The sequence below is a fragment of the Cibotium barometz genome, chromosome 39 (genome assembly GCF_041138505.1).
Source record: "Cibotium barometz isolate CiBa-2024 chromosome 39, ASM4113850v1, whole genome shotgun sequence".
NCBI classification, from domain to species: Eukaryota; Viridiplantae; Streptophyta; class Polypodiopsida; order Cyatheales; family Cibotiaceae; genus Cibotium; species Cibotium barometz.
The window spans coordinates 18,700,353-18,712,406 of NC_141084.1; the positions used below are offsets into that span (position 1 = coordinate 18,700,353).

The 12,054-nt window shown below is 44.2% G+C and overlaps 1 protein-coding gene across 2 annotated transcripts; it reads right to left on the reverse strand.

The window, feature by feature from the left end:
* Positions 1 to 6,104: 6,104 nt before the first annotated feature.
* LOC147615817 (uncharacterized) lies at positions 6,105 to 10,890 on the reverse strand. Of its 2 annotated transcripts, none has more exons than XM_086778428.1 (5): positions 10,293 to 10,890; positions 9,749 to 9,813; positions 9,521 to 9,648; positions 8,515 to 9,424; positions 6,105 to 8,417 (listed from the first exon to the last, which is right to left on the reverse strand). In XM_086778428.1, the coding sequence occupies exons 1-5, from the start codon at positions 10,750 to 10,752 to the stop codon at positions 6,549 to 6,551; spliced, it is 3,432 nt and encodes a 1,143-aa protein (XP_086634554.1). In that variant the 5' UTR covers positions 10,753 to 10,890; the 3' UTR covers positions 6,105 to 6,548. The 2 variants fall into 2 exon arrangements, with proteins under 2 accessions (XP_086634554.1, XP_086634553.1); XM_086778427.1 differs by having other exon boundaries at positions 9,521 to 9,656; positions 9,748 to 9,813; positions 10,293 to 10,832.
* Positions 10,891 to 12,054: the final 1,164 nt, after the last annotated feature.

The following is a 12,054-nucleotide window of genomic DNA, read 5'->3' on the forward strand; positions in this document are numbered from 1 at the left end:
CATTGCAAAAGTGGCACGTGCCTTGATGGCTGAAAAGAATATGCCACATTATTTTTGGGCAGAAGCAGTAGCAACTGCTGTGTACATTATAAACTGGACACCCACTATAAGTGTTAATGGTATGACACCTAAACAGAAGTTTATAGGCATAAGACCGGATGTGTCTCACTTGAATGTGTTTGGGTGTATTGCATATGTGCATGTTCCTGATGAAGTGAGAACAAAGTTGGATTCAAAGGTAGAGAAATGCACTTTTATAGGTTATGTTATGGAGCAGAAAGGTTATAGATTTTATAACCCTACCACTCATGAGATGCGAGTAAGCAGAGATGTTGTCTTTGACGAGACGAGTAGCTGATATGCATCAGTAGTAGTGAAGGCAACAAAAGATGCAGATGTAAGAAGTGCTAATGCTGCACGCCATGTAGAGCAGCAATCATAGGTGCTTAGTGGACCTAGAGAGTCCTCTAGCAGTGGATCCAATGTTAGCCCATGGTCATGCAGGTTAAGGACAGATGTAGGTACACATGTATCATGCAAAGGAAAGGAAAAGGTACATCAACGGTGTACGCAAGTCTATGAGGGTTAGGTACCCTGTTGACAGGTTGAGATATGATAGATATACAACCCATCATTATGCTTACATGGTTAAAGCAATATAGGAATCGGAGCCCACTTTTTTTGAGCAGACACTTGGAAATAAGAAATGGGAAGATGCCATGAATGAGGAGATGGCAGCATTGGATTTAAATGCAACATGGGAGCTAGTGCCTTTGCCTAAGGAAAAGAAGGCAATTGGATGTAAGTGGGTGTATAAAGTTAAGCATAACGCTGATGGTTCAGTAAGCAGATATAAGGCAAGATTAGTGGCCAAAGGCTATGCGTAGACTTATGGCATTGACTATGAAGAGACATTCAGCCCCGGTTGCAAGAATAGCAACCATGAGAGCTGTCATTGTTATGGCTGCAGCAAAGGGTTGGTCTTTACATTAGATGGATATAAAGAATACCTTATTGCATGGTGATTTGCAAGAATAAGTTTACATGATACAGCCACCAGGTTATGACAAAGTGATGCACACCCAAATTTTGTATTCAGGTTACGCAAAGCCTTGTATGGCTTGAAGCAGGCACCCAGAGCATGGTCAAACAAGATCGGGGAGTATCTTGTTACCATTAGATTTTAGATATCCAATGCAGATTTTTCACTTTATGTGAAAAAGACAGATAGAGGGATCATGTCATTAGTCATCTCTGTGGATAACTTGATTATCATTGGTGATAGTGATGTTGACATACATGATGTCAAGAGGCTTTTGAAGCAAAAGTTTGAGATGTAGGATTTGGGTGAGCTGTTGTATTTTTTGGATATAGAGGTGGTGAGATCACCTCATGGCATTTTGTTATTGCATAGGCAATATGGCTTGGACATGTTGTCCAAGTATGGTATGACAGGATGTAAGCCTATTTCAGTGCCATCAGAATGCAAAGCTTTCCGCAGACACAGGTGAGCTTTTGGAGGACCCCACTACATACAGGCGCATAGTGGGTGGCTTGATCTACATGACCATTACTAGGCCAGACTTGAGTTATGATGTTGGACTTGTGAGCCAGTTTATGCAGGCCCCTAGGAAGCCGCGGCTAGACGGATTCTTAGGTGCATAAAGTCCACAGTGTTGTAGACACAAGATCTACCAGTGGTTTTATGTTCTCATTTGGGAGTGCTGCTGTGAGTTGGAGCAGTAAGAAGCAACCAATAGTTTGTCGAGTACAGAGGTAGAGTACAGGGGTGCTGCTATAGCAGCTTGTGTGGTAGCTTGGTTTCAGAAGCTACTTGGTGATATGGGTGAGCCTGTGTGGATGGGGAAATTATCATTTATTGTGACAACATGAGTAGCATACAGTTGGCCAGTAACCCAATATACCATGCTAGAATGAAGCACATTGAGGTGAACTATCACTTTGTGAGGGAGAAGGTTCTAGCAGGTGATGTAAATCTTTTATATGTCAACATAGAGGATTAGGTGGTTGACATCTTCACGAAGGCATTGGGCACAGAGAAGCTCCACATGTTTAGGAGCTTACTTAGGGTGCAGTGTGTGGTGCTACGGAGGACATTGATGACCCACTTGGGTGACAGCTTCCGTACTCATGCCACTCGCATAGTTGGTGAGATTATGGTTGATATGCCACCAGTGGGATGATAGGATGTGTGATAGCCACTTTGGAGTACCAGAGTTATGGCATAGTTATAGCGCTAGCTCATATAGTTGGGTTCACACTATAGACCGACTACTTTGTATGTTGTTGTGGGAGAGTACTTTCGCTTTATGTATGTACTCTTATCTTTTAGTTATATGGTTGTAGAGAAGTGAAGAAGATAGAAGAAAATTTAGCCATCCATCTCTCTTGTGTCTTGCACTCTCGTGTGTGTGTGTTTTGCTTGCAAGGAACTCAAGCTCTCTCTCCCCCACATTCTCTTTAACCAATGGGAATTTTATGCAACCTTTAAGATCAAGGTATTGAAACGTTGGGTGAGGCATACATTCGTTGTGATGGACTTTTCCAAGCTACCTGATTCTTATGAAATGATCTTAGGAAGACCATTTATGCGTGAAGCTAATCATGGTTCAAAAACCATGTCTACCTACAATTTGATGACTCAACCCTTAGAGTAGACCTCGTGACGTACATTTAAACAGTAGTGGTGGACTATTTGACCAAAGATCCAATACTACCATCCATTTGAGCCCTTTGCAATATTGCTATACTTGTTGAGAAGAGACCGATGCAGGGAAGGGCCCACCCTACAAAGGTGTTTTAAAAAAAAGCTATTAAACATGAAGATGATTTAAAATGGACACATATGATGGCCACAACCGATATCTGAGGAGCTAGAGAATCTACATGGGTTACACCTGATGGTGAGGAGCTCCCTAAGGTTGTGCCCCTACAAATAATTTATGCTCTACCTTCTGATGCCGAGGGGATTGGTTATAGTGAACTTGAGTCCACATGGGATGACTCAAGCTCAAGCACAGATAGTGGTGAGGAGTTTGAAATGGAGACTGAAAGCAACACAAGCTCCTCGATTACCACAAGAAAAATAGAGTTGACAACATCAAAAGAAAGTGCAGGGAGTAGCTCTGAGTCTGATATGGATTCCCAATCTAAAGAAAGGGATGAAGGTCTTCAAAACCCCAAGGAGCATCTCCGAAAATGGCAAAGATATGTAGCAAATCATCATAGAAGGCTGTAAGAAAGAACTACCACCCAATGGCTCCAATACATGGGTGCATCGAAGTTTATAGACTACTGGACATAAAGGTCAAGTATTGTAGGCCACCCCCAATTGATATAGCTAAGGTGAAAGTCTCTGATGAACCAAAATTGAGTTGCTCAGCCAGAAGGAAACAAAATCATGAACTCACATAGAAAGAAGAGCCAAGGACTTAAATAAGGCTAAGGAGGCTGAACTTGTAGCTCTCCTCAAGGAGTATAGGGATTGCTTTGTGGGGACATACCATGATATGAAGGGAGTTCCTATAGAGGCGGTACAACACACCATCCCCATGGTACCCGATGCTAAACCAGTACAACATCAACCTATCTAATGAATCCCAAATATGCAAGCATTGATAAAGAAGAGATCGATAAATTCATTAAGTGTGAATTCATCTATGAGATTGAACACTTAGAATGGGTCTCACCCATTGTAGCTGTGCCCAAGAAGAATGGAAAACTTAGATTGTGTGTTGATCTCAAGAAAGTAATGTTACCACACACAAGGATCACTACCCCTTGCCATATTCAGAACATGTGCTCGAATGAGTTGGAGACAAGGATGCTTATAGATTTTTGGATGGATATTCAGAATATAATCAAATTTTGATTGCACTTGAGGACCAAGCCAAAACATCTTTTGTCACTGAGCATGGTGTGTATGCTTGTATGCTTGTAGAGTTATGCCATTCGGTATAACCAACGCCCAACCACATTCCAAAGACTTATGGATACTTCTTTTAAAGACTTATGGATACTTCTTTTAAAGACTTCTTAAGAAAGTTTATTGAAGCTTTTTTGGATAATTTGTGCATTTATTTGTCTTGGATCACATATCCTTAAACCCTTACAAATGCTAATTTTGGGTCAAACACGGAGTTATTCTTGGGCATATAGTGTCCAAAAATGGGATTTCCACTGATGAGAGAAAAATCAAGGTCATCTTCGAATTACCCCCACTAACAAACTACAAGGGAGTCTAGAGATTCATGGGCCATGTCGGCTACTACGGTCGGTTTATTCTTTTCTATGTAAAAATAGCTCGTTCTTTGTACAAGCTATTGATTGTATTAATGTCAACAAGCTTATGACACACTGAAGCAAGCCTTGGCAAGTGCTCCAATCTTGTGAACACCTAACTGGGATCTCATCTTTCATGTACACATTGATGCCTTTAATTTTATAATTGGGGGTGTCTTAGCATAGTTAGGGGAACACAAATTGGACTATCTTATTAGTTTTTCAAGTCGACAACTAGATAAGGTTGAAATCAATTATACCACCACCACTGAGAGTGAAGGGTTAGTAATGGTTTATGCTGCAAAGAAATTCCGGCATTACCTTCTTGCTAACAAATTTGTTTTCTATGTTGATCATCAAGCCTTGTTGTATTTGGTAAACAAACCATGATCCATGGAAAGGATCACAAGGTAACTTGGTCCAGAGAAGCTCAACAAGTTTCGGAGCTTACTTGGAGTATAGAGTGTGGAGTTGAGCTGGAGAGGGAGTGTTGAGATATCATACTCAACTAGTGCTACGGACATTGATGACCCGCCTCAGTGATAACTTCCATTGAACCTAGGTCCAACACCTCGAGTTTTGAGGACGCACAAGCTTCTTCTCATTGCCGTGAACAATATTCCACAAACCCTTGTGAATGAACCAGACCCAGCTTCCAATGAGCATTATTTGTCCCCTCAATCAAGGGGACCCATATCCATAGCAACAACGAACGCCACAAAAAATGCAAATCTCAGCACTCCAAGACCTCTCAAGCACTTTCCAATGGAGCAAGGCACAAGGATCAATCAGCCCCCTCTCAAAACTGAGAGAGAAAGGTGCAAGACAGCAGAAAAAACAGTCCCAAACTCACCGGAAACTCGCAACCAGAGGGGAGGGAAGCCATGGAAGAAGCAAGAGAGTCAAAGCTGCTTGTTGAGCTGCACTGCTGCCCAAACAGAAAAAACAGCCACCAAACAAAAAGCAACAAACTGCAAATCGCTCCAAGAAGCAAAACACAGCACCTTCAAGGATGCACCTTGGCACCAAGCGAGACTTGCAAGGGGCAGGAGCTCAAGAAGAGGGAAATCGAAGAAGAGGCACCGAAGAAGAAAACACAGCAGCTTCTCCTTGAAGAATAAACACAGCCCTTCAATGAAAAAACGCAGCACCTTCAAAACGTAGGAGGAGAGGGAAGCAAAAAACGCAGAAGGCAGCCCCTTGAACCTAGGCGACTGATACCATGTTAGAGTGTGCACAGGCAGAAGCATAGGCAAAGGAAGAGAGAGAGAGAGAGAGAGAGAGCGATTGCAGACAAGATCACCTTGATTGATTAGCCAGCAGATGGGCATTACAATGTGCTTGGAAGGAATGATAACACGTGATAAGAGGAGGCCTTTATAAAGGAGGCCATGTAGCTGGCCGACTGGCATCATGAAGCTGGCATAAATCAGCCATAACTAGCAAAACATGAGAAAAAATACATGGGCGCCAATAAAAGGGCCAGTTCCCACACAATCAGATGCACAAAATTCTGACACTGACATCATAAAATAACATAAACATAACCCATAAAACACATCCTTACACATCCCAAGCGTAGCCTCCAATAATAAAAAGCCTTTGTTCACCTAGTGACTCCACCCAGAAAGTGCTGCTAACCAATGTCTTGGTCTCAAATTGAAACTTTCAATTGATGCTAGTACTAACCTTACTACCCATGGGCATTTTTCTCTGACATCGTAACAACACTCCTTTTTTATAAAACCAAAACCATGCACATTTCATTAATTTCACTACAAATACAAAAGGCCAATCCTTCTGTTCAATAACGTGGAGCATACCCATAAATTAACTATGGTAAGAAATCATGATCAACAGCATCTCCTGGCTCCTATATACAGGAATGGAGCTGATTTCAGCTCAGAATCCAACTGAATCACAAACTATTTCCTTTTGTATGTAGAGCTTTTAACTTCCCTTTGAACCAGACACTGACAGGTCCTTGAGTTTGTTTTAAATCGCAAAAGAAATTATCACAACAATCTCACCCTCTAAAACAGACACAGCTTTTGCACTGTGCCTTACAAAAGAGCAGCATGCCCACATACCTGAAGTTGACAGACAACTTGAAGGCCTCTGCAGCTTCTCCTACTCTAAGAAGTGAGATCCTCTGAAATGAAGTACCAGAACTGGCGAAGAGCTTCAACTACAAAGAGGTATCAGAACTTGATGATCATAAGAGCACGTGTGAAAACACAGGAGAACTACTTCCCCCTCTTTGCACCTCCTGACCTCTTCGCTTTGATAAACTTCCTGGCACTTTTCTCTCCGCCTGTTGCCCCTAGAGCAAACCCTCCAGCGAAGTCAGGAGCAGGTTGAGCAGCTCCTGCTGCAGAGAAAGGGCTCTGTGCTGGCATTGCAGGCTGCCCTCCTCCAAGTCCAAATGGCTGCCCACTGGGAGGTGAGGCAGCTGTCTGACCCCCAAATGTGAAGGAAGCTGGTGCGGCTGCTGGCTGTGCTGATCCAAACGCAAAAGAAGATGATGAATTGGAAGCAGCATTGGACCCAAATGAGAAAGTATTTGATGAATTTGGGACAGCATTAGAACCAAACAGAGAAGTGGGTGATGCAGTCGGAGCACCCGTAGACCCGAAAGAGAAAGTAGACGGAGCTGCTGCTGTAGCAGGTGGTCCAAATTGGAAAGCAGGGGCTGAGTTTGGAGCTCCAGATGAAGCAAATGGATTAGCTGTAAAAGGGTTGGTCTGTGCAGCATTGTATGTAAATGGCTGCCCTGCAGACACAGAACCAGAAGATTGCGAAGAAGCAGCCCCCGCCCCAAACAAGAACGTTGGTGTTGCTGATGATATAGGTGAAGGTGATGATAGAAACCCAAAAGCAGAAGAAGAATTTGCTACACCAGAACTAGTGAAAGGACTAGACAATGGAGATGAAGTTGCAGGAGCCCCAAACTGGAAAGTAGACGATGTGGCTGTGAAACTGGGCAGCCCAGATGATTTAGCAGTGAAAACAGCAGATGTGGAGGCAGCTGCAGATGATGAACCAAACATGAAAGCAGAACTTGAATTCCCTGCAATCGATGAAGAGAAGGGATTAGCTGGTGGACTGGGCATCACTCCAAAAGTAACTGCTTGTCCAGCAGAGATTGTGCCTAACTGGCCCCCAACTGCAAAGGTGGCAGCAGATGATGATGAAGCAGGAGCGCCAGCAGCAAAAGAAAAGGCAGACGATGGTGATGACATGGCAGTTGCACCAAATGAGAAAGTAGACACTGGGGATGCAATAGACGTCAAGCCAGACTGGAAAGCTGGTGCAGACGGAGCAACAATTAAAGCATCTGCCTCCTCAGCCATGGACTCTGTTGCCATTGTGTCCACCTCAGTCAGCTTGTCAGCAACTGGGCTTTCAGTTGCCATAGTAACTCCATTCTCAGCTTCCCAAATGTCATCATGAGTGGCAATGGTTTTTGAAGGTGTTAAAACTGGTGACGGTAAGGCACCTGGAGCAATAGTAGCGATGCCACCAAACAATGCAGGTACTGCTGCTACTACATCAGCTGTAACCGTGGACTCATTAGCAGCTGCTGACGGTGTGGAGGCTACTGCCTGTTCTGGCACTTCTGCTGGTGCTGCGAGTATCGATGCAGGTGTTGCTGCTGATGTAGTTGACACAGTGAATACTTTTTCCAAAGAAACTGCTGCAGCCAAAGCAGGTGGTGAAGCTGGTGCATTGGACAAGGGTGATCCTGTTGCCATGGCTGCTGAAGGGAAAGAAAAAGTTGGGAAAGATGTGAAGTTTGAGGTTGGCTTTTCTGAGAATGCAGACACAGGAGAAACTGTGGAAGGCTCACATATGTCAGGTTGTGAGAATGTAACAGGCGAACTGTTGGATTTAGGTGCATGTGAAACACTTGATTGCACTGGCATAGGCAAAGAATTTGTTGTGGTGGAAACAGAAACATAGACTGTGGTAGGAGAGACAACAGGATCCATGGGTACCACAGATGGCTTTAGGATGGCTGCTTCCTTGACATTGAGAAGCGTTGCAGGGTGTCTTGCTTCGCTAGAAATAGATAGCTTGGCATGCGGCTTACTTTCTTCGTCTGAATTAGACTCCTGCATGAAAAAATGAAAGACAGAATGACATGTTAACCATTGCACCTCAAAACATCCAACATGAGAACACCTCAGGCTGCAGAGTGCCTCAGCTAACCTCAAAAACAGCACTCATCCGAAAGCCCTTGGTCCTTTCCGGTATGATGATCGGAGATTCAGGAACCAAAGCTGCTGGTGATTTGATGATGGAGTTCCTTGTAGCTTCAGAATCCATAGACGACGGACCTCCAAATGCTGGCTTGCCACTAGCACTTGATTCTGGTAATTTTGGCAACACAACCACACCCGGGTTTTGGATCACCCTTTTTTCCCTAGCTTTCAATGTCTCAGGGGTCTGTTCACTGGCAGACATTCCTGCACCAACTTCACTTTCATCCAGGGACTTCCCTCTAAGAGGAGAAAACTTCTTCAAGGCACGAAGATCACTGGGAAGCTTGTCTGTTGCACCTTCCAAAAGCCTCCCTTTAGGAGAAGGAGATAGCTTTTCCAATGTCTCTAAGATCCTTAGAGCTGTCTGACTGGACTGTGTGGGTGGAGATGAAGGCCGTGTCTGCAAAGGCACACTTGATCCATTCATTTGCCTCGAATACAGATATGGGCTCGTACTCGTCAGCATTGAAGTCTTTTGCCTAACCCTCCTGACAGGACCCATAGAGGCCGAGTCATCATCAAGAAAAAAACTTCTCTTGGGCATTCGAACAGCCGCAGAGCTTTGTGCCCAAGTCCTCGAAAAAGGGGAAGACAAGTATCTGTCCTCCAAAAGTCTGCCTCCCAAGGAAGGCTGAACCTCAGCAGATTGATAGGCAGGACTGCGAATAGACTTGGCTATCCCAGGAGGCCTTGTTGCCTGCTCTCCCATGTAAGCTCGGGCAACTTGAACTGGAGTTGAACCCTCGGTGTCCTTTTTGGGTTGCTCTTGCAGTTCCTCAGCATCTAGGTTAGGACTGGCAGCATTGTTCTCACACAAACGAGTCTGCAGGATTTCTGTCAAACGATTAACTTGCTCCCTGAAACCACACATGCCAAGAGTTGGTATCAGAGGGTAATCTGAACCCTATTTCCTTTGAGAAGCTCACTCTGCGCATGAGTACCCATTGTAGTACCTGGACCAGGTCCTCTGTTTCAAAACTTCTTCTACTTGCACCATGTCCAACTCCTTGTTTTCTGTTTCCACAGGCTTCAGATCCGCAACCAGAGCTGGAGGTTGATCAGCACACACATTCTTTTGGACCTGCAAACCCCATACATGACGAGATAAATGGTATCAGCACAAGGAGTCCGTATACGGGTTTGAAGTTGTCAGCAGGTAAACTTTTAAGTAGTGGACCTACATCTTGATTGGCAGGAGCATCCAGCGCCTCTTCCTCTTGCAGTCCTTCTACAGCAATTCCTCCAGCTAGTTCAAACGCCAAGAAAAATCAGTAAGATGCACTCAATGCTGCACAGTTCAAAGAAGATCAAAACGACACAATTGTCCTGAAAAAGTGCCTTTCTCAGATATACTTGTTCTAAAGCAAAGGATCGCAATCTCTGACCAGAAAGCATTTTCCTAAAAAATTACAGGGCCTGTCCTGCTTGTCATGCCTGGACATTTCTGCAATCTCTGGCAGAGGCACAGAGTGTGAAACCCAACCCAAAGAATCAACCCTCAAATTGACTACTAAAGCGCTTCTTCTCTTTTTTGGTGGTGGTGAATGGTGTTGTATTTTGTGTGAGACAGTGGTCGGGGGAGGGGGCAGAGGCGGGGGTGGAGGCCAAATTCACATAAAATTAAGCTCAAAATTAATGCAGAAAGACAAGCTACTGAAAACACACATGAAAGCTATCCAAGACGTTTTGCAGCATTCATAAAATTGAGCTTAACAGAACTCGCACCTCTGTGGGATTCTCCGTTGGCTTTGATGGCGGGGGGCCGGCGCTTGAACAGAGAAGAGAAGAGGTACGAGGCCGAGGAAGAGATGAGCCGGGAAGCAGAGTCTCTCAGCCGGGAAGCGATGGTGGTCCTCGAGGATGCCATGGCGGCCGAAGGTCCTGGTGTCGCATGGCGGCCTGTAGCAGGGCGATTATACGGGGTCTTCTTAGCTCGCCGAGAGGATCGGAGCTTCCCGCCCGCACCTCCACCCCCTCCATAGCCTCCTGCTCCAAACCCTGATTTCTCAGCGCTTAAGTCAAACCCCAAATGTCCTGCAGTCGTTCCAAACCCTAATTTTCCTGTTCCTGAAAGCGCTCCATCTCCATTTCCAGATGCAGATTCAGCTCCACGTATGTGAAGAGCCTTTGGGTTGTCGATGGCGGGCAGGGGAGGATGGTCGAAGAGAGGGTTAGAGGAGGCCATTAAAGCTCACGCACACAGTGAAGCTTCTGCCGACGGTTTAAAAAAACCCTAATTATGATAAAGGGCGGAGCCCTAGAATCGGAAAAGAAACGACAGGTGCCCAAAACCTTCACGTCTACAAAGACGACGACGTCGTCGTATACGTATTTTGGTCTTGGATACAAATCTGTATTTTCAAATTTTGAAGTTCTATACGACCATAGACGACCCCCTAGCGCTAGCCGTTGTGTCCCGAGTGTGGGCGCAATAATTAATTAATTTGCAAACATATATAAAAACATTGTTTGCAAAATTTAAGTTCGATTAATTAATAACATACAAATACTGATATTATGTATATATAGATATAGATGTTTGTAAGAAATGTCACATCTAGGGGGAGTTCCCACAAGGTGGCTTCGTGTGACGACGACAGAGCCTCTGATTGTTGTTGCACGATTAAATGAAGATGGTTTTAACCTTTCACTTCAACAATGGGCTTAATTTAGGGAAAAACCAAACTATGCCACTTATGTAAGAGTTGGGAGAAGCATGCTTTGTCTGGCTCTATGTTAACCTCACCTTATCTAATGCAAAATTCCACATGGAAGAGTTGGGAGAAGCATGCTTTGTCTGGCTCTATGTTAACCTCACCTTATCTAATGCAAAATGCCACTTATGTAAGAGTTGGGAGAAGCATGCTTTGTCTGGCTCTATGTTAACCTCACCTTATCTAATGCAAAATTCCACATGGAATCTATATCCCTAAATATGTTTCTCAAACCTATGAAGAATCAAATGGCTTTGCTTGCTCGGGAAATGTAGGCTCTAAAAAGCTATTGACCACCAATGGACACATTAACTAACTGCCAATTTTGAGGCCTGGCTTCTCTAAATTTGTACTCCCACCACCCTTCACAAGATTCATGAAGTGCGCTCTCTTTAGATTCATGAAGTGTGCTCTCTTTAGGCCCTTCACGAGGCACTCTCTTTAGATTCATGAAGTGTGCTCTCTTTAGGCCCTTCACGAGGTTGATGAAGTGCACTCTCTTTAGGTTTACACTACAATTCATGTGTACGCTAAGACGAATGTGCTAGTGCCAATACATCAACAGAGGGACCCTTGCTATAAAGAAGGAGAATAAGGCACATTGGCGTTTCCCAACTATTGAAGGGGTATGGATAAATCTCAAGTCCCTAGGTTTGTTGTTAGTGTGGCAAGGGGTGGGCACAACACAATTGATGGCAAATCAAAAAACTTTCATAAAACCTAAGATGGTTTTCACAGTATTACACAGGCATTGGCATTGCTCAACTATAGAA